The following is a 21,170-nucleotide window of genomic DNA, read 5'->3' as shown; positions in this document are numbered from 1 at the left end:
TGGCAGCCATTGAAATGTGTAGTTTGAACCAATAGCATTTTAAGCATAAAGCAAATATTGTGGAGTCACTCAGCAAAATAGAAACATGGCCCAGGTGCTCCAGCCCCAGGCCCTGAGCTCAGGAGAGCGGACAATCCGCATATAGAAGCGTAAATGTTGGTGCAGGGCACACTGGCAAATGTACGTATTGATCAGACCAAAAAAAATAGTAAGTTAAAAAATTGAAAGCTTTATTATATAGTCATCTCTCGCCTGACACTAGGACACTTAATCATATGCTTAGCCATTGAAATGTGGTCCAGGAATAGATAGGAAGCAGAAAAATTTCACCCAAGCTTCTACCTGGGTATTCAGAAGTAATTAAGAGCACAAATAGACATTCTTATCTATTCTCACCTACTCCGGCCTTTAGGAGAGGCAGTTATCAAGACTTTCTGATTCATATCCTGATTCATATCTGCTTAAGCCCGAACCATAAACACATTGGGAAAGCCATAATTTTGCCCTTTTATGCTCACCAATAAACTGGTGACTCTTTAAAAATATATGACTGATGTTCCAGAATTGCAGCAGTTTTGGAGAAGGTTGAGCTATAGTCATTGTTTGTGCTAATAGCACAGAGCCTCTCTTATCTTTCTATGAGATTTTGGCCAACCCTTATAAAGGCCACCCTTTACCAGTATTAGTACAGAGTTGTGCTTGTTAACATGAAGTTATTTCTCCTGTAATATAGTGTTTAATTGTAACATATTGAAATGCAAATCTAATGGTCATAATGACATTTATTTAGCTGTAGACATTTGTAGTGTTTAATTCTCTTCATCGCTGGAAACGGGTTCAATGGTATTCACTCGTAGGGAATCATAATTTGGAGGAGGAGTTCCAGGTATGTCCTCGGTCACATGGTTTCCATTGTCATGCTGAAAGCCTGGGTTGGTGTGAGCCTCCACCAGCTCAGATACAGTAGGTGGTGGATCTGCGTATTGAGGCCGTTGCCTTCTTTGTATGCGGTTCCTGATCCACGCGAGAAGCTTGAGGATGGTGATCCACATGCAGTCTATGATTATCTCGCCAAACTCAATGATACACAGGACAGAGCCGCCCATCCAGAATCCAAACTGACCACCCAAGTTGGACAGTAACCAGACCACCTGAAATGAGAACAGTTTTAGAGGCTGGAAGTCTTTGTTGTCAAATAAAAATTCTAGTGTTGACACTTTTTAATTGTTACAACAAGCTCTGAGATTTGGCCATGAGGCTGTGTGCCCAATATGACTTTGGCAGCTAATTTGAATTCCAGAGTACTCACGTTGGTTGCTTCAGATTCTGAAATGCTCCGGTAGTTAAACTCTTGAAAGTAGATGTTTAGCCGGATAATTCCATTCCTGGAGAACAAGAGGAGGAGATCTCTATTAAACTCTCCCTGCTTAAACTGCTATTATCATTAAACTATTATTATTATTATTATTATTAAACTGCTAAGCCATCTCTATATTTTTATATAAATTCTCAGACTACGTAGCGACACCTGTAGGATTATGTATTGGTGATCAAATGCCATAAACTCACAGATAAATGAGCAAACATCAGAATATCTTGGCAGTACTACAGATTATTTACTGCAATATCAACTTCTGTTTTCTGGGAAGACTTTTCACTAGATTGTTGGTGGGATTTGCTTTCGTTCAGCTACTACAGCATTCCTTTGAGTTGGGCACTCATCTTGGAGATTAGCCTGGATCACAGTTTTAATTTCTAATTCATCCCAAAGGGGTTCAGTTGGGTTGATGTCAAGGCTCTGTGCAGGCCAATCAGGTTCTTCCCATTTCAGCAAACCCTTGCTGTGTGGACCTGGCTTTGTGCATCGAGGCATGATTGTGCTAGCACAATGTATGAAGCACAGAATTGTCATTGTATGATCAATGTTCAATGGAACCATGAAAATCAGCCCCAGGCCATTATTCCTGCTTCTCCGAACTAACGTTCTCCTGGCATCTGCCAAACCCAGACCAATGCTTAATGGTGTTTCTTGGATTCTGAACATCCAGAAAACCCCACACCACCTACAAATAGTTCCTGAGTCATTTCTTAATAGCGATGCAGAATAAATGTGCCAGAGGACAACAGAACACACAATATGTCCATATTTCTACCTGTTTACAGTGATGTCGTAGCTGGAATCCTTCTCATAAGAAAGGACATGAAAAATCCAGTCCTAAATAAGCAAGAAAACAAATATTTTGTTAAAGGGAACATATAACCAATGATCAACTATAGTTCCAGTTGTGTTCAGAATAATAGCCTGACATCACTAACCTGATCAATCTCTGTTTTTGGTACAAATTATATTTCTACATGGCAAATAATTTACTAGTAGGCGTAGTAGAGTAATAGAAAACCAACAGACCCAATAGTCATGACATGCTGCTCATTCTGTCGTTGAATCATTAATTGAGGCTTGTTCCAAATAATAGCAGTGTTCCAAATAATAATAGCTTGTTCCAAATAATAGCAGTGTTCCAAATAATAATAGCTTGTTCCAATTAATAGCAGTGTGGAGTTCAATTAGGGAGCTCATTCATTCTGTGAAATAACAGGTGTCAATTCCGGCCCTTATTTAAGGAAGGAAGGAGCAAATGTTGTGCTGCTGGTTATAGTGTATTTCTCTCTGAAATCTGAGTAAAATGGTTCATTCCAGACATTGTTCAGAGGAGCTGCGTACTTGGAGAGGGGAAAACATATAGAGAAGTGCAGGAAATGATAGGCTGCTCAGCTAAAATGATCTCAAATGCTTTAAAATGGCAACCAAAACCTGAAAGATGTGGAAGAAAACAGAAAACTACTATTGGAATGGATAGAAGAATAACTAAAATGGCAAAGACTCAGTCAATGATCAGCTCCAGGAAGATCAAAGAAATTGTAAAGTTACATGTGATACTGTTAGAAGTCGCCTATGTGAAGCCAAACTATCGGCAAGAAGCCCCTGCAAAGTCCCATTGTTGAAAAAAAGACGTGCTGAAGAGCTTACAATTTGCCAAAGAACACATTGACTAGCCTAAAGTGAGAAGCTTGGTGGCACAAGCATCATGATGGTGTTGGGTCTATTTATCTCATACCAGGGATCATGGATCAGTTTCAATACATTAAATACATGAAGAGGAAATGCCCTTGAAATGGGAGTTTCAACAATACAACAACCCCTTGGTTCCAGACCAAAAAGATTGACATTATGTCCAATCCCCGGAGCTTAATCCAATAGAAAACTTGTGGAGTGACATCAAAAATGGTGTTTGTGAGGCAAAAGCAAGAAATGCAGAAGAATTGTGGAATGTAACAGGTTGTTGGAAGTTGGTGGACTCCATGTAACACAGATGTGCAGCAGTTCTCAGAAACACTCATTATACAACTAAATATTAGTTCAGTCATTCAAAGGAAAGCAATGTCTTGAAACATGTTTCAGTTTAGTTTTTACAGTGAATGTTTGGGTGTGTAAAGAAGAATGCAGACACTGCTATCTTTTGGAACAGCCTAACATTTTCTTCATTTTCTGTAAAGGAATAACACAAATTTGATCCATTTTTCTCCATGTTTTGATTTGGAATAGAATGTGCAGAGTTCCAATGCATTTGTGTGTATGGAAATAAAAGCTAGTATAAGGATTTTGAGCTTTATTCACTTTTTTTTTAAACTCACTGCTGTTATTCTGAAATAATAAAATTTAGCTATACTAGATATACCATGACCTGGATGAATGAAAATCTTCATAGTCATATTATTCTGAAAACAGCTGTATGTTAATCTGAATGTGCATAAGTGCTCAGTATAGATATCTGCGTGGATTATTTTACACAATGAGCCTTAGAAATCTTCTTATCTGTTGTTGCCATGTGGATTGCCCTTTGGTCTTTATTTCATTTTGGGCTTTTTACTTAGGACAGCAAATGCTATGTGAAGGGTTTATGGCTCCCTCAAAGGAATTGTTCAGTATAAAAATAAAAACTGGGTAAATAGATAGGCTGTGCAAAATGTTTCTTATATAGTTTAGTTAGCCGAAAATGCAATGTATAAAGGCTGGAGTGACTGGATGTGTAACATAAAGAACAGAACATTACTTCCTGCACTGAACAGTTATGTCCCATGTGGCCCCCCTTCAAGTCGCTGACTAACTCAGAGTTAGAGAGCTGAAAAGCAGGAAGTAGTGTTCTGGCTATTATGTTAGACATCCAGTCACTCCAGCCTTTATACATTACATTTTCGGCTAACGATATTAGAAACTTTTTTTTTTTTTGCACAGCCTATCTATTTACCCAGTGTTTATTTTTATACTGAACTGTTCCTTTAAAAGGGGGGGGGGGTCACCTTTAAGGTAACTTTTAGGTTCTCTATGTTGAGTAAGGGGATCATTATATTAACTTTTATTTAATTTGTGTTCAAGTATAAAAATACCTGCACCATGTGTCTCCACATGGTCTTAAACTGGCCTGCCATCAGTGGGGGGTACAGGGGGTTCTCCAGCCAGGGGCCCTATGGCTGAGGGGACACAGGAGGCAGAAAGGTGGAAGTCATGGATCACAAAGGAATTGGGGCTAGTGCAGGGTCGGACTGGAGCCTTGGGGGCCCACCGGGGCTGCAAAGGAAGGGCCCTCCCCAGGGACCACCTCCAGACCTCCGACTCCCTGGCCTGGCGCGTGTTACGTGCGCATCTGCAGACTCTGTGTGATGTGCACACATTTGCGGTCGGGCCATGCAGGATTATTTATTTATAGGGCAGCGGGGGAACAGGTCTGGGCCGGGGCCCACCAGGTTTTTTCCCGGTGTCCCGACAGCCAAGTCCAACGTTGAGTGAGAGAAGTTTGTATGAAGCATGGCTGGGGTTTTTCCATGATGGCTGAGGAAGATTAGGGACGTGACCATTTGTGCCAGGGCATTTTTAATGGGGCCCCATCGCCTAGGGGGCCACTTGACAGATGGGCTAATAATTGGGGCCTGCCGAGGGATGGGCTCTGCTTAATATTATGGGACCCCCTTGATTACTGAAGCTGGTACTCCCTATGATAACTTTAACAGACACATTTTCAATCTTTTCTTTTACTGTGAATTTGATTATTAGGGTTCGAGGTTTCTAGTGACTCTCCTCGTCTTAATCCAGGCACAAGAGGAATTGAAGGGAGCTGCATAAGTTACTATAAGTGCTACCACAATACACAAGTTGTCTAGTCATTAATTAAATGCAGTGCCCAGGCTACTCAGTACTCCAGGGACCCCGTTGTGCCCCTACACTCACCTCTGCCCCAGCTGAAGGCCAGTCTGCCATTGAGATGACCATCTTGTAATGCGTGTCACTGCGAGAGGCAAGAGAGACAGCTTTACACAAGAGATTTCCTACTGCCCCGCCATTATATAAAGCCTGAGGTCCTTCTGCAGGTCCAATGATGTGAGAGTCCAGTATATACTTTGGCTATTGAAATCATCGCTCCTCATTGGTTACAGCAGTAGCAATCAGATGATCATCGGCTTTTGCTTCTAAAACACAGTGGATCAGCATCAGCTGATATGGACTAATCTGGAGGATAATGGTGGCCTGTTTCCCATAAATTCTGTTTTGCATAATTATGTGGGTGGAGCTTTGATAATAAATTATTTTTTTAGAGATAAATGTGTTGTGTGCAGAGATGCCAACCCAGGCAATCACCATCAGATGATCTGGACTAACAGACAGACAGCAGGTAGGCTGACCTGACAGTTTAACTTTCCCACTGTGAGAGCAGAGCACTGATTGGCTACTCATATCTAAGGGAGGACCAATAGGCCGTGCCCACTGTTTATTTGTAACAGATGGAATCCAGAGTGGATCTATGGCATATGCTGTAACGGTGGCAGTTTTAATGCTAATGATCCCTTTTTAGGCCAAATTTAAAAAAGGTTTTTGCCTTCTACCTAGTTCATATTTGTGGAACAGGCAATTAATTAATGCTTTTGGGTTAATTTTCAGTACGATGTAGAGAGGGATATTCTGAGACAATTTGCAATTGGTTTTCATTTTTTATTATTTGTGGTTTTTGAGTTATATTCAGCAGCTCTCCAGTTAGTAATTTCAGCAATCTGGTTGCAAGGGTCAAAATTACCCTAGCAACCACGCACTGATTTGAATAATAGACCTGAATATGTATAGGAGAGGCCTGAACAGAAATAGTAATAACATAATAAAAATAGTAATAACAATAAATTTGTAGCCTTACAACGCCTTTTTTTAGATGGGGTCAGTGACCCCCATTTGAAAGCTGGAAAGAGTCAGAAGATAAAGGCAATTCATTCAAAAACTATAAAGAATAAATGATGAAGACCAACTGAAAAGTTGCTTAGAATAAGCCATTCTATAACATACTAAAAGTTTACACTAAAGTGAACCACCCCTGGAATAAAATGTTGGAAACACCACTTACTTGCACGGCTGCTGGCACAAGCTGATACAGTTTTCCCTGATGGCTACCGAATCCCGCAGACCATAATAACAGGGAACTGGGGGGGGGGGAAATAAAGCAGAAATCATAAACGTTACTAGGAATTCTGTGTTCTCTCAGCCCTTTTAGTTGTGCGGCTCTTTGATCTTGGCAGGCTGCTTGCCGCAGGTAAATAAGATCAAAGAGAAACCCCATTAATGTAGAATGGACTGTCCCGGCACTGTGGTGGTACCTTTATGCTGATACCATAATCTGTGCAAGGTGATTAACCCTAATGATCAGGCAGAAAGTAATGAAGTGGAAGAGAAAGGCAGATACAGGCATGAAATAGAAAATAGAAGTGGAAAGGGAATGAGGAGGAAAAGGGGAAAATAAGATAAAAAAAAGAGAAGGGGGTACAGCAAGGTGGGAAGAAGGGGGGCAGAGTAAAAAAATGGGTCCCAGGAGAAGATCTATCTTTTAGCATCAACTGCACTAATGGTTCTGAATTCTTAAATAGAGAGGCCATGACCCCACACAGGTATTTCTAAGGGTCAGGGCACACGCTCAGATTCGGGGAGATTAGTCGCCCGCTGAGAAATCTCCTCCTCTTCGGGGCGAGTAATCTCCCCAAACTGCCCCCCTGCTGCTGTAAATCGCCAGCGGGATGGCACTCGGAGCTCTTCGTTTTCCGAAGTTGCCTCCTGAGGAAACCTTGGGCGCTCCTAGTGCCATCGGGCTGGCGATTTACATTCTAGCCGGCGGGAGGCAGTTCGGGGAGATTAGTCGCCCTGAAGAAGGAGATTTGTCGCTGGGCGACTAATCTCCCCGAATCCGAGTGTGTGCCCTGACCCTAAGGCTTTCACATGATTACGATCAGAAGCGACATTGCTATATAAGAGCTGGGTCATTCTGAACCCCTAAACAGCACTACATCAGCTGTTTCATTATGGAAAGACTAGAAATCTCCCCTCGTAATGCACAATTGTGACATTATCTTTAATATCGTGGGCTGCCTAACGTGTCGCATTTCGGCTTCAGTTCCATAGCCTGTGACTGTCACGGCTGTAAATTGTAGTTCTAATAGTTCTTTGGACCATGTATTAAAACTCCATGCTTTTGTAATATATAGGTTCTATAGTTGCTAAACAAGGGAAGCTGAGTATGACCTACCCCAGTCGGGATGCTTGTTGTTAGTGCAGTATTCCGATCCATTGGGCAGGGGATACTGGTAGTGAGCGCATTTGCACGTTTTCACCATCTCCTCTTGGTAGCAGGAACGCAGGCAGGACTGACAATGAGACGGGACAGTGAGAGATTGTTACAGTGAAACCTCTATTTAAAGTCCCCTGATTTTAAGTTTTCACGCATTTTACATTTTTTATTTGTGGTCCCACCAATTTATAATGTACTTCAATGGGAGCGTTTCCCTGGTTTTAAATGTTTTTAATTTTGTTCTGATGTTTTCCTCTATGAATGATAGTATTTGTGAAATAAAGAGTTTTAAAATACTAACTAGATGAACAGGTATAGGATCCCTTATCCAAAAAAACACAATATCCAGAAAGCTCCGAATTACGGAATGGCTGTCTCTCATGGACTCCATTTTATCCAAATTTTTAAAAATGATTTCCTTCTTCTCTGTAATAATAAAACAGTAGCTTGTACTTGATCCCAACTACGATATAATTAATCCTTATTGGGAGCAAAACCAGCCTATTGGGTTTATTTAATGGTTAAATGAATTTCTAGTAGACTTAAGGCATGAAGACCCAAATTACGGAAAGATCCATTATCCGGAAAACCCCAGGCCCCGAGCATTCTGGATAACAGGTCCCTCTTTAAGGGCTCTTACACGTGGACTTTTTTTGTGCTCTCTCCTGCGTTGTGCTTTCTTCCGTTCAGCCGCATGGGTAGACGCACTCGGTTATTGTGAAGGAGGCTGTACTCACACAGACGCATGTAAGTGCCGAACGCAGGAGGAATGCAACATGCTGCGTCCCACCTGCGTTTGGTGCCATGGACCCAGTCGGTAAACATCTGTTGAGTGTTCAGTGGTCCTGGGGCTTGAAAGAGTCTATTGCTCTTCCTGTAGTAATCGGAATTGAACTTTCAGTTCAAAAGAAGACATCGGCCCTTAAAGGAGTTCAACCCATGGCAGAAATGAATTTAATTACAGATACCTGCCATAGGAAACAGTAAATGAGGAGTACAAAGTATACTTAGAGTCAATGTTTTCAAGCAAGAGTGGCTTCTGAGTTAATGAAGCAATTAAAACCTGAAAATCCTTAGTATTTAGGTAAAAATTGGCTTTTGCCCTGTGCTTGGACTGTCATGGTTTGAGGACTCAGGGACTCTAAGAAAGGGCTAACTTGAGGGCATATCTGGCTGGAGCTAACGTGACGAGAACTGCTTAGCTTTCTGAAGAACGTCGGGAAACATAATCTAAAGAAAGACTTCATCACGTCATGTCTGTAGCCATTTAGTCCTTAAATGAGGTGCCTCCACTGACTTGTTTTGAGAGGCAAAGGGCAAGCAACTCTAAACCACCAGCAAGTATCAGTCTAGCCTATAATGAGACAGCATCAGACAGCCCTCCAAGAACAGATAGGAATAAATATTATGGTGAGGATGTGCAGAAATGGTCTTTGCACCACTATTTGAACTGAACTTTGAGTTACTGTATAAGAAGCCAAAGACTGTCCTCTGTCAAGGAGGAGAAACCTACCCTACACTCAACAAACTAATGGAATGAGAAGAAAGATTAGGGGTTCTAACTCTCATATCTCACTATGAAATTTTGAGAGCACACAGAAGGTTTGAAAGTCGTGTTGCTCCAAGGGAGCTGAACTGAAGGGGTCAAAACACCCTTCCTATCTCCATGATGAATGTGGGTAGGGCATTTTGAGAGCTGCAGTTTCTCCTGCAAAAATACTGGTGTTCCATAGGCCTTATAATAGAAAGTTGCGTGTGGCTCTTTGTCCACACTTCTCCTCGACTAGTTATTGGCAACCTACAAAATTGATGCCATTGGTTCCTATCCTGGTGGCTTTAAAGTGCCTCTAAACGTTTTATGCTCATTATGGTGTCTTTATTATGACAGTTACATTCAACTCCAAAGGTTGAAACATCTTTTTAGTACATTGTGCCAGTTTATCTGAGGACACAAAACGTTCTTGAAGTTGATTGGCTTTGGGCAATTTAAATCAGGAAGGTGTCTGACGGGTGTAATGCCAGAGATTGGATCAACTAGCAGTTAGTTAGGTTATATATAGAGTTAAAAGGTTGAACTTGATGGACGTGTATCTTTTTTTCAACCTAAATACTGATAAGAGCAGCTCTATACCACATTTTAGATGTAGGTATCTCCAACACCTCAGGCATGATGGCCTCCTCCATCGTTGTCTTCTAATGCCTCCCTTAAATCACTTTTCAGCACACTGTGGTAGAACTTAAATAATGAGTCCAGATATTGTCTGGTAATGCCAACAAACAGGTAGAAATATGAATAATATCATCCCCATACCTCTGTCACGGTAGAGCATGCGAAGAAGTTGAAAGTGTACAGATTGAGATCTTCTAACTTCTTATTTTAGTTTTTGAAGAATTGATCAATTGAATAATTTACATTTTTTTTTTAACTTCCAAAAAAATGTAACAGGCTCACGAATGAAATGGTAATATTCACTCTCGGCGGTACCTGGATGGAGTAGGAGCTGTTGAACTCTTCATACAAGTTCTGCACTGGGATATCAGAGCCGTTAACTGTGCAAGAAGAATATGGGGCCTCCATCTGTTGCAGCTGATCCTGAAGAGGAGAGAGGCAACAGGACTTTAGTTATAAAGGGAGAGCACATGGGTTGAGTAACACTAGCTAGTGGAATGACAATAGGGCAAGCAGATCAAGCAACTGATGGGGGCCAGTAAAGGTGGCCATAGATAAGTTAAGATTTTTAGATCTTTTCGTTATTGTAAGACCAAGCTTATCTTAAAATGACTGTTTAAATGTACGATTTGTCCATCAACTGAAAAGACCATTTCAAGCAATATTGTCTAGTTGAAGCCAGGAAAACTGAGGGTCGCTGCCTGCTTGGCCCTGCAAACAATTGGAAAATGGATAAATTTCACTGTAAATGATGAAAATCTTCTAACCTGCCCGAAAAGTGGCCTGGCTATAGAGTGAGAACGATCGCTAGCCATGATCTCTTTCGCTAGTGAATTGACGCCTGCGCCTGTTAGTGAATAAGTGATGTCCCGGCGGATGGTAACGCGGGCGAATTGTCGCTAGCGTTAACCACTTTAGTCCTTAGTGAATCTGCCCCTAAGATTTTTCTCTCCTAAATGACCGATTTAAGCGCTATTTGAAAAATCTGTCAAATTATCATGAGGTTAGTGGGCATGGAATGATCGTGCATCTAACGATTTTCCGTCGTTCATCAGTCAGAAAATCATTAGATGCACGATCATTCCATGCCCACTAACCTCATGATAATTTGACAGATTTTTCAAATTGCCACAAAATCAGTCGTTTAGGAGAGAAAAATCTTAGGGGCAGATTCACTAAAGGACTAAAGTGGTTAACGCTAGCGACAATTTGCCCGCGTTACCATCCGCCGGGACATCACTTATTCACTAACAGGTGCAGGCGTCAATTCGTTAGCGAAAGAGATCATGGCTAGCGTTCGTTCTCACTCTATAGCCAGGGGAATTTATCTCTCTGGCAAAATGTTGTTACTCTGCAAATTCTGTAAAGTGCGGATTTCACTGAACTTTACCTTCTTTGCCAGATTTGACTTTGCCACCTCAGTAGAGGCGAAGAGCTTATAATAAGCTACATCTTCATCAATCATCTGTCACTGACATCACATCCTGTCTGCCAAAAATGCATTAAAGTTCAAAAAACACAGGCGACATTTCCTTTTTTGAAGCAGGATTGGCTGCAAAAGTCCTGACTTAAACTTTTTTTTGGGTAACCGGTTTTCTCCAGACATTTCATGACATATGGAACATTCATTTTACAGTGGGCTCATGTGTAGGGCTTTATATTAACTCTCTTGTCTTTATTAAGGTTTTCTGGACATGTGTAATAAAAAGAGGTAACTTCAAACATTTGCACCAACATTTATAATAAAGACGTCCATACAAATTACCCACATATGCAAATTGACCTAAGCACAAGATCACTAGCGAATTTTCGCTAGGCACAAACGAACGCTAACGCATCATTTGCTAAGAAATGCTCACACTGTCAAAGTAACGCTAGCGAAAAGTCGACAGTGAATTGGCATAGTGCATTTGCGCCTGGTGAACTGGTGCGAGCTGTGCGAAACTGATGCTGGTGAAAATTCGCCCATTAGTGAATCTACCCCCTATGGTGAGCTTAAAGGGATACGGTCATGGGAAAACATGTTTTTTTTTCAAAAAGCATCAGTTAATAGTGCTACTCCAGCAGAATTCTGCATTGAAATCCAATTCTTAAAAGAGCAAACAGATTTTTTTACATTCAATTTTAAAATCTGACATGGGGCTAGACATGTTGTCAGTTTCCCAGCTGCCCCAGTCATGTGACTTGTGCCTGCACTTTAGGATGGAACTACTTTCTGGCAGGCTGTTATTTCTCCTACTTAATGTAACTGAATGTGTTTCAGTGGGACTTGGCTTTTACTATTGAGTGTTGTTTTTAGATCTATCAGCAGGGGCGTAACTACAGAGGAAGCAAACCCTGCGGCTGCAGGGGGGCCCAAGACGCATAGGGGGCCCCATAAGGCTCTAATTAATTAGGAATTTAAATATATATTGTTAATACAGGGCAACCACTGGATATTTTGGGAGCCCTAAAATTATTTTGCTGTGGGGCCCAGTAACATCTCGTTACGCCACTGTCTATCAGGGAGCTGTTATCTGGTTACCTTCCCATTGTTCTTTTGTTGGGTTGCTGGGGGGGAGGGGGTGATATCACTCCAACTTGCAGTACAGCAGTAAAGAGTGACTGAAGTTTATCAGAGCACAAGTCACATGACTGGGGTCAGCTGGGAAACTGGCAATATGTCTAGCCCCATGTCAGATTTCAAAATTGAATATAAAAAAAATCTGTTTGCTTTTTTGAAAAATGAATTTCAGTGCAGAATTCTCTTGGAGCAGCACTATTAACTGATTCATTTTGAAAAAAAAACATGTTTTCCCATGACAGTATCCCTTTAAGATTGAGAGCTCAGTGGTGTCCTGACTGATGTCCAGTTTCAATATAACTTTGAGAAACATATTCCTAAGGTCAATGATTTTGTTTTTAACTCTAGCAATTGCCCCCACCCGTGATTCTGATTCTGACCATTGCAGAGGAACATCAATAGGGGGCTGTGGAGTCGGGCTGCTGGACTAAGGTGTTGCTGCGAGACCCAGGAACTTCTAGTTGTCGCTTTCAGGCCCTGCTCTCAACAGATCACAAACATTGCTCAGAAAGGTTTCAACAAATAAAAATAAAAAAACACAAATGACTTTGTTAATAGTAAAGCAAACATGTGTGACCACAACTACCTCTCCGTCAGGAAGGGGATAAATCATGACAATTTAAAGGACAAAGATAACATCGGCTTCAAAGAACAGATCTTAGTTAGAGTCATAGCCATAAAAAAGGTTCCGAAAGATTTTGTGAGTCCGTGGTTTGGATTTACCCGGTTTAAGCCAAACCATGTGCTGGCGGGTATCCCATCTGATTGCTTTGTTGGAAGTGAACTTTCCCATAGACTTACCACGAGGACAGCGATGGAGGTCTCTGTGCCCGGCTTGGCATAAATCCCCAGGTCCTTGACAAAGGGAAAGCTTCGCTGCTGGTGCAGGATCAGTCTTGCCGCAGCCGTGGTCTGGAGGAACGGCAGATATTCGTCCTGCTCGATGTCCAGAACCAACTTTAACCCTGGGAAATAACATGTGTGGGCATTCATCTTAAGATACAGGGGTATAAGACTGGGGTGGGGAGAGGGATCAGGACAAAATACAGGCAAGGTGATAGAAGAGGGTGTAGGACAGCGAGGGACAGAGTTATGAGTTGGTATAATGATATAATAATGATATAGAAGTCATGGCACAGGACTGATTGGGCCAATGCAGCAGAAATTTGGTGAGTTGGGGGGAGAGCCGGAGGGCCAACCTGGGACCATGGATTGGGGGCTGAACGACATGTGATTACCAATTTACACGCAAAATACTTTGCATCACGAAACCCAGTATATAAAATAAGCTCAAGTTCCCCTTTAATTAAACATATTGAGAGAGGCGGCCATTCCTTGTAGTATTTTGCAATATAATGGGGAAACCTAGTAAATGACCCAGCCACCGGAAACACCATTTTCTTTTTTAAAATCTACACATGAGTGGATCATGGCCAGTGTCTGGCAAGTTTCACCGTCTTGTCTTATATACAAACCCCAGCACTCATTATCCTACAGTCAAATCGAATTATGACTTTAAAGTGATTTTAAATCCTTAGAATAACTAAAGGAGACCAGGATTTAAATGATTGATTTATCCGTCTCGCAGCGTTGGTAATTACAGACTTGCTTCTTCTCTATTTTCTCTTTTTTGCTTTGTTTTTGTATTTTGTTTTGTGCAGTTCAATTTTAAGTTCTCCATAATCACCTTTTCCTCTCTCTGTCTTTCTTATCTTTGTCCCTTAATTCTCCTTGATCCCCTTTCCTCCTTCTCCTTACATTATTAAAGTTCCATTCCAATACTTTTCCTTTTTTTCTACCAATATCTAACTCAGGGCTGTCCAACTGTCGGCCCACGGGCCGTATGCAGCCCGCGACCCCCCCTTCATTGGCCCCCTAGATGCTGTGTCTGCTTTCCATATGTAAACTTTAAAAGGTATCACTGTAGAGATAAACTGCACCCTGCATTGTTTAAACCTCAAATTCAGACTCTAATCCCATGTGTCACACCTGTGATTCCCCTGTATTGTTCACACTTGTGACACCTCTATTGTTTATATCCTAAAATCCTGTATTGTTCACACCTGAGACCCAGACTGAAACTGCCCACATTGTTCACCTGTTCACACTTTATACAAAATGCTAATGGGGCACCAGCACTGTGTCACTGTATGTAGTATATATTAGACTGAGAGCTTTACGTGTCTCCTGCTCTATTCTGCCTTCCCTCCCTGCAGGGCTGGAACTAGGGGCAGGCTGAGAAGGCCGCCACCAAGCGCGCAATCATGGGGGGGGGGCACACTTTAAAGGGGAATTTCCTTTCTTTCTTTTTTAAACCCTGATTTGCTTGGCCTTTAATAGTTTTTCAACTTTATAAACCCCCTGTTCCAGACAGAATCACTCCCCAGCTCCCTTTTGGCAGCTGCTGGCACAGATACATATTTGTGGGCAATATCTTGGCTGCTACTTGCACAGGTAAACAGATGATATGACGGATATTTGGCTGCTGCTGGCACAAGTACATATATGGAGGCAATAGTGTGGATTTATTGGCTGATGCTGGCACAGGTACAGATTGGGGGCAATATACGGGATTGGCTGCTGCTGGCTCAGGTACATGGGGCAATATGGTGGCTGCTGGCACAGTACACAGATGTTTGAGGGCAATATGATAGATTTTTGGCTACTGCTGGAACAGATGCAAATTGGGGCAATATGATGGATTCTTTTGGTTGCCGCTGGCATAGGTACAGATTGGGGGTAAAAATATGATGGATGTTTTGGTTTATGCTGGCACAGGTACAGATTGGGGCCTGGGGGCAATCTGAGGTATTGACTGCCATTGGTATAGGTACAAATGGAGGCAATATGATAGGTGCTGGCACAGGTACAGGGGGCTATATGACTGGTAAGGTGGGAAATGGTAATGCAGGACTGGGTGGGGGGGCACTGATTGAAGCCTTTGCCTAGGGTGCAAAAATACGTTGGCCGGCCCTGCCTCCCTGTGTGTGCCATTCTCTGCTTGCCCAGTGCTGCTTGTGTGTGCCATTCTCTGCTTGCCCAGTGCTGCTTGCCCTACCCTACCTGTGGAATGTAAGCCTGTTAGGGGTTTGTTAGCATTTGGAGATTGTTGTTAAGGGCCCCTAAGGTGTTTAATCATGTGTTGGGGGGTTGTTGTATTATCCACAGGGGAGGATGAGGCATATGGATTTAAGGTTATGTTTTTAACATGACTTCAATTTTTCACATATTAGTGATGAGATTTCCCTGCAGTGAGCACCAACCATTTGGTTTTTTGGTGTGTTACCACCGTTAATGTGGACATGATCTTAAAAGTTCTTGTGGTAATATGGGTGTGGTTTACAGTGGGTGTGGTTTAAAAGGGGGAGTGGCCAACACTGATTTCCATTATCGGCCCTCCGCCACATAGGCCAGTAAAATTTTGGCCCTCGGTACCACAGAACTTGGACAGCGCTGATCTAACTTCCTCCTTTTCTAAATGTTCTTCTCTGTCTTTCTCTCTGTTCTTTTTCTCCTTCATGTGTTATTCTCTACTCTGTCTTCTCTCCCTATTTGTCATTAACCGTGTCTCTCGCAACCCCCAAGCTTTTCCATCTTCCATTCTATAGTCTCTCCCTATGCCCTCACCCCATATACCGGTCTCTTCTTTCCTTTTATCTCTTGAAGTGCCACTTAAAGGAAAACTAAACCCCCAAACTAATGAAAATCCCTACCCTCCATAGTTCCCCCTCCCTGTTTCTCCCTGCACAGGTGTTAATACCTGTAAATGCCTCTAAGTCTTTAATTACCCCTCGATGCAGAGTCAGCGCAGTGGAGCTCATGGGCACCATCTTCACCGCTTCGGGAGTCTTCAGTAAGTAAGCAACGTATCTGCGCATGTTCTGACAGCCACGGAAATTGCCTAAAGGACCCGAAGATTCCCAAAAGCAGTGAAGATGGCGCCCATGAGCTCCGCTGTGCTGACTCTGCATCAAGGGGTAATTAAAGACTTAGGGGCATTTACAGATATTAACACCTGTGCGGGGGAGGGGGGACTATGGATGGTAGGGGGTAGGGGTTTCATTAGTTTGGGGGTTTAGTTCTCCTTTAATTATCAACTCCACATATGCCCCTCCTCAGGTCTCTCCTCAGTGGAAAACTGTTTCCCCTACCAGAGGAAGAGAGCTCTATTAGACCACAGCTCCGGGAAGAAAACAATTCTCCACTTATAGGTTCCCTTTTACCTAATATACGTATATACAAATTCTTTTTTGCGCTCCGCCTTCCCCATATACCATCTGGTCCTTTAAGTTTAGGAAAACATACAGTAAATGCCTTTGTAGGTCACAATATCTTATTTCACGTTTCATTTACTCTTATTATAACCATTATTTTTCGGCTACAGTATGAAACACTGCTTAAAAACACGGATTGTTACCGTACAGAGAAGTGCAGGATTCCTGATATTCAATTTATTGCTGAGTAAACAGTGAGGACATTGAGATACTGTATTCTGGGCACCTACTCCTGGGGCAGAGATAGAGTGATTCTGTTATAGAAATCTTATTCTGGATGCCTCTCACTGATGGTAAAATGAGCTGGAGTTAAACTGAGCCAAGCTGCCACAAATAGTTTGATATATTAAAAATCCAGGCTGGCTTTGAACTTGCTGTGAATAAATATTTATATTTGACATTAACGCAACAGAGATTTAGTTGAATTTAGGATATACAGTATATTTAGTGCAATCAATTATCCATAAACCAATTGACTGGGTCTATGTATAACAACTGGTGCTATTCTGGTCCATTTACCACTGTATGTGATAATTACCTTGAACCGCTGATTATTATTGGACATGATATAGTGTACATGAACCATGAAAGACAAATACTCTCACATTGGGAAAATAACCAGGGAAAGATATACAGTGGCAATATGGAGTCAGCCTAACTTCTTCCAGGATCCACGCTGTAGGGTCTGGCCACACGGGGAGATACGGGGAGATTATTTGCCAGGCGACAAATCTCCCCTTCTTCTCGGCGACTAATCTCTCCGATCTGCCGGCTAAAATGTAAATCGCCTGGGGGCAGGCACACGGAGCGCTTCGTTTTCCAAAGTAGCCCGAATTTTCCTTGTGAGGCAATTACGGGCGACTTCGGAAAACGAAGCGCTCTGTGTACCTGCCCCCAGGTGATTTTCATTTTAGCCGGCAGAAGGTAAGGGAAAGCAGATCGGGGAGATTAGTCGCTGGCAAATAATCTCCCCGAATCTGCCCGTGTGGCCAGTCCCTTGAAGGGCTACTTAAGCCTGCTTCCCAGACTCCCCCATGCTGGATCATTGGCCAATTTGCCTTATTATAGCCTTGTGTCATGTTTCTGTTCCTGATCTTGATTTGTTTTGGTTCTTGTGTTCCTGACCCTGTTCCTGATTTGGTTCTTGTGTTCCTGACCCTGCTCTTTTCCCTGCTCCGGCCTTGTAAGTCCTTCTCCTGTCCTTGTTCCCCATTGTCTTATTCCCTCGACCTTGGCCTGTTTTCTGACTCCACAGGACTATGGACTTTGATTCTTGCTGCCAGCCCCTGACCCTTTGGCCTGGTTAAGGACTTGTTTTCTGCCTGCCCTTATTTGTGCTTATCTGCAAAGGCGTTTACAAGTTAGTTTTTAAAGCTGTTGTTACATAGTGCAACGGCTCCTGTTCCATTAATCACCAGCACCATTCGTTACAAGAGTGGCCTAAGGGTTTCTGGTGGCCTTCTCCCAATCAGACGCTGATAATGACTCCTGCTCATATTCCTTTAACTCATTTACTAAACCTGGACTGTAAAGTTACTGTGGGCAGTTGTGAGTGTTACACTTGAACCAGCATAGAACAGGAGCTCCCACAGACAAGCTATATGTGTGCCAGTGAAGAAGGCAGATACAAGTTACACATGGCTTGGTTTTACCATGAACTGCTATACATTGCTGAGTAGCACTGCCGAACAGGCCAAGCTGAAGCAATGCTTTATTATTTTCCTACCAGTAACAGACACACAGCCTATCATTATTTAAATTCATTATGTTTTGGAGGCTTTTCATCATTGTACCTTGTCACGCCCTCCTACTGTAGAGAATTATATGGCTTCATTGTGTGTCACTGATAATGAAATGCTGTAATAGTAAAATTAAGAACAAAAGCTTTAGTCTTTAAAGGGAAATGAGTTTGTTCTTCAGATATTGTCCTGTAAGTGAGTGGCAGAGAAATCCAATGAACATGTCAATACAAAACCGATTCCCAGCAGACTTTACAAGTAAGGGGATGCAAATACAAGGCATAATAATTTATTCCTACAAGGTGTTGGAGAAGAATATGGGTGTTAATGAACGATGGCAAGTTGAAGAGGTGAGTTTGGAGTCTTTGGAATAGTATAATGGGATGGTGAAAGGGAATTCCAGAGCAGCAGAGTTTTATGAGGTAACAACTAAAAAGGAGAGTGCAGAGTGAAGGTTATGCCTAGTGGTGCACTTTATAACTATCGAGGTGATGTCTGCTGGTGCTAGATCGCTCAGTGCTTTGTGAGTGAAACAATTTTAATGTGAATTTGGTGCATGACACCAGTGAAGGGACTGGCAGAGAGAGGCAGCACTTGTACAATAAGAGGAGGGGTATATACAGGCCAGGATTTACAAATGGGGTGCCCCTAGGCTGTCTCTGCTCATCGCCACCTGTATGCATCCCCCTCTCTGTCTGTGTCCCCTTCTACTTCAGCGTCTCTATTCCCTCCCCTCCCGCGTCATCCTCCCCTCCCCTTCTGCATCCTCCTCCCCGTCTCCTTGTGCCTGCTCTTATGTGCACATGTGTATATACGTGCAGGCACAAGGAGACGGGGAGGACGACACGGAGGTGACACGGAAGGGGAGCAACTTACTTGAATGCAGCTGGGCGGCATGCCGCCCCTAATACTCTTTCATGGCCTGCCATGACTTCTGTATTCTTATTATTTACACTCCTATCCCACCTATCTCTAATGTGATTGAATGGGTAGGCAGGTGCAACCTAATAAATCAAAACTGCAGACAGAGATGGGGCAACACTGGAGGGCCTGGACTGGGATTTATGTCACCAGCAGGGAAGGCACAGAACACACCGGCACAGCATGGGTATTACTAGCAGGTATAACCTTGCTCGTTTATTGCGGGTGCAACGTTTCGGGGCGTAACCCCATTCTCAAGCAAGGGGTTACGCCCCGAAACGTTGCATCCACAATAAACGAGCAAGGTTATACCTGCTAGTAATACCCATGCTGTGCCGGTGTGTTCTGTGTCTACGCTGCTTTTGAGGTTGCCCAATTCCTCTATCATCGAGCACCTGGGATTCGTTTGTTTCTGGACGGCCAGGGTGTGCAAGTGTAAGTCTGTTTTTTTACAATTAACCAGCAGGGAAGGACCAGGACAGAGTTAGGTCTGACACCTGTTACTTTATGATGAATTATTTTTAACCCACCAGGCTTGCATCTTTCCAACCATCCTGTACAAAATTAATGGGCAATAACTGGTCCTCTTTACCAGGGCTGCCTGGTATAAAAGCTACACTAGTAATATCACAGGGTCGAACACAAGGAATAATTCCCACCTACTCTATTATCGTGATCATTCCATTTAGAAAAACTTACCAAAATCAGCTCCTGGGTTTGCAGATGACATGGTATCGTCCCCTTCTTGTCCCCAGTTAAAGATGTAACAATTTCCATAATCAGCATCATAAATATGGGTGAAATTTCTAGAACAAAAAAACAATATAACCAATTATATAACAACTATACATAAACTTTGGGACATGGACTGATGTGAATAAACTATTATTACTATCTATGGAGAGTGCTGTGGTATATGTTGGTGCCACCATTTTTGGAGATGTCACTTCCGGTCTCAGTAGGGTTGCTACCTATTAGATCTGGCCCTACCGGCCAGTGACGTTGAGGTGGGGACGGGCCAGAGAGGGGCACAGTTGTGCTGTTTCAGGGGCGGGGTTGTGACATTTTGGGGACAGAGTCACAGGGGCAAATTCACTAAGAAGCGAAGTTGCGCCAGGCACAAATTCGCCGCACTTCGCCGCACTTCGCCAGGCGTAGTTTCGCCAGGGCTCCGCAAATTCACTAAAATCCGAAGTTGCGCACAGGGGTAGCGTAAGGTTGCGAAGTTGCGCTAGCATTGATTCGCTATATAAAGCGAAGTTGCGCTAGCGAAGGCTAATTTGCATACGGCGCGAAATTCAAATTTCAATGGAGGAACACGTATCTGCACTACAAATGCCTAGAAAACCTTCAAATCAGCAAATAAAATTTTTTTTTTGCCCTACAAATGTGCCCACTGTCTAGGTAAGTTGCCATGAGTCAGGAAATGTAGGGGGGAGGAAGGGGAGCCTCAAAAATTTTTCGATCTTTTTCAGCCTATCAGCCATCATGTAGAAAACACGCCAGCGTTTTTTGGGACTTTTTTTTAAACAATCCCTATCTACTCTATTGCGCTTCGCCAGGTCTGAGGTGGCGAAGGAAGTCTAGCGTAAAAGGTAGCGTTCAGTACACTGCGCAAGTTAGTGAATTTGCGTAGTTTCGTCGCTAGCGAAAATTCGCCTGGCGTAAGGTTGCGAAGTAACACTAGCGAAACTACGCCAGCGTTCGTTAGTGAATTTGCGCAGTAGCGAAAAATGCCAAACGCTAGCGAATTAACGCTAGCGTTCGGCGCTTCGCGGCTTAGTGAATTTGCCCCACAGAGTTTAGACAGGAAGGGACTGCAGCCCTTGTCTTGGCTTTGTCTCCAAT

General features: G+C 42.8%; 1 protein-coding gene across 1 annotated transcript in view; it reads right to left on the bottom strand.

Moving 5' to 3' along the window:
• Nucleotides 1-209: 209 nt before the first annotated feature.
• scnn1b.S (sodium channel, non voltage gated 1 beta subunit S homeolog) overlaps nucleotides 210-21,170 on the bottom strand; it is a gene marked incomplete at its 5' end in the record, with an annotated part of 42,130 nt that continues 21,169 nt past the window's right edge. The window contains 9 exon segments of the mRNA NM_001088056.1: nucleotides 210-1,151; nucleotides 1,310-1,385; nucleotides 2,154-2,215; nucleotides 5,285-5,342; nucleotides 6,444-6,519; nucleotides 7,614-7,731; nucleotides 10,141-10,248; nucleotides 13,190-13,353; nucleotides 20,022-20,128. Coding sequence (NP_001081525.1) covers nucleotides 810-1,151; nucleotides 1,310-1,385; nucleotides 2,154-2,215; nucleotides 5,285-5,342; nucleotides 6,444-6,519; nucleotides 7,614-7,731; nucleotides 10,141-10,248; nucleotides 13,190-13,353; nucleotides 20,022-20,128 — 1,111 coding nt within the window. The 3' untranslated portion in view covers nucleotides 210-809.

The sequence above is a fragment of the Xenopus laevis genome, chromosome 9_10S (assembly GCF_017654675.1).
Source record: "Xenopus laevis strain J_2021 chromosome 9_10S, Xenopus_laevis_v10.1, whole genome shotgun sequence".
NCBI lineage: Eukaryota > Metazoa > Chordata > Amphibia > Anura > Pipidae > Xenopus > Xenopus laevis.
This window is presented reverse-complemented; position numbering and strand designations above follow the sequence as displayed.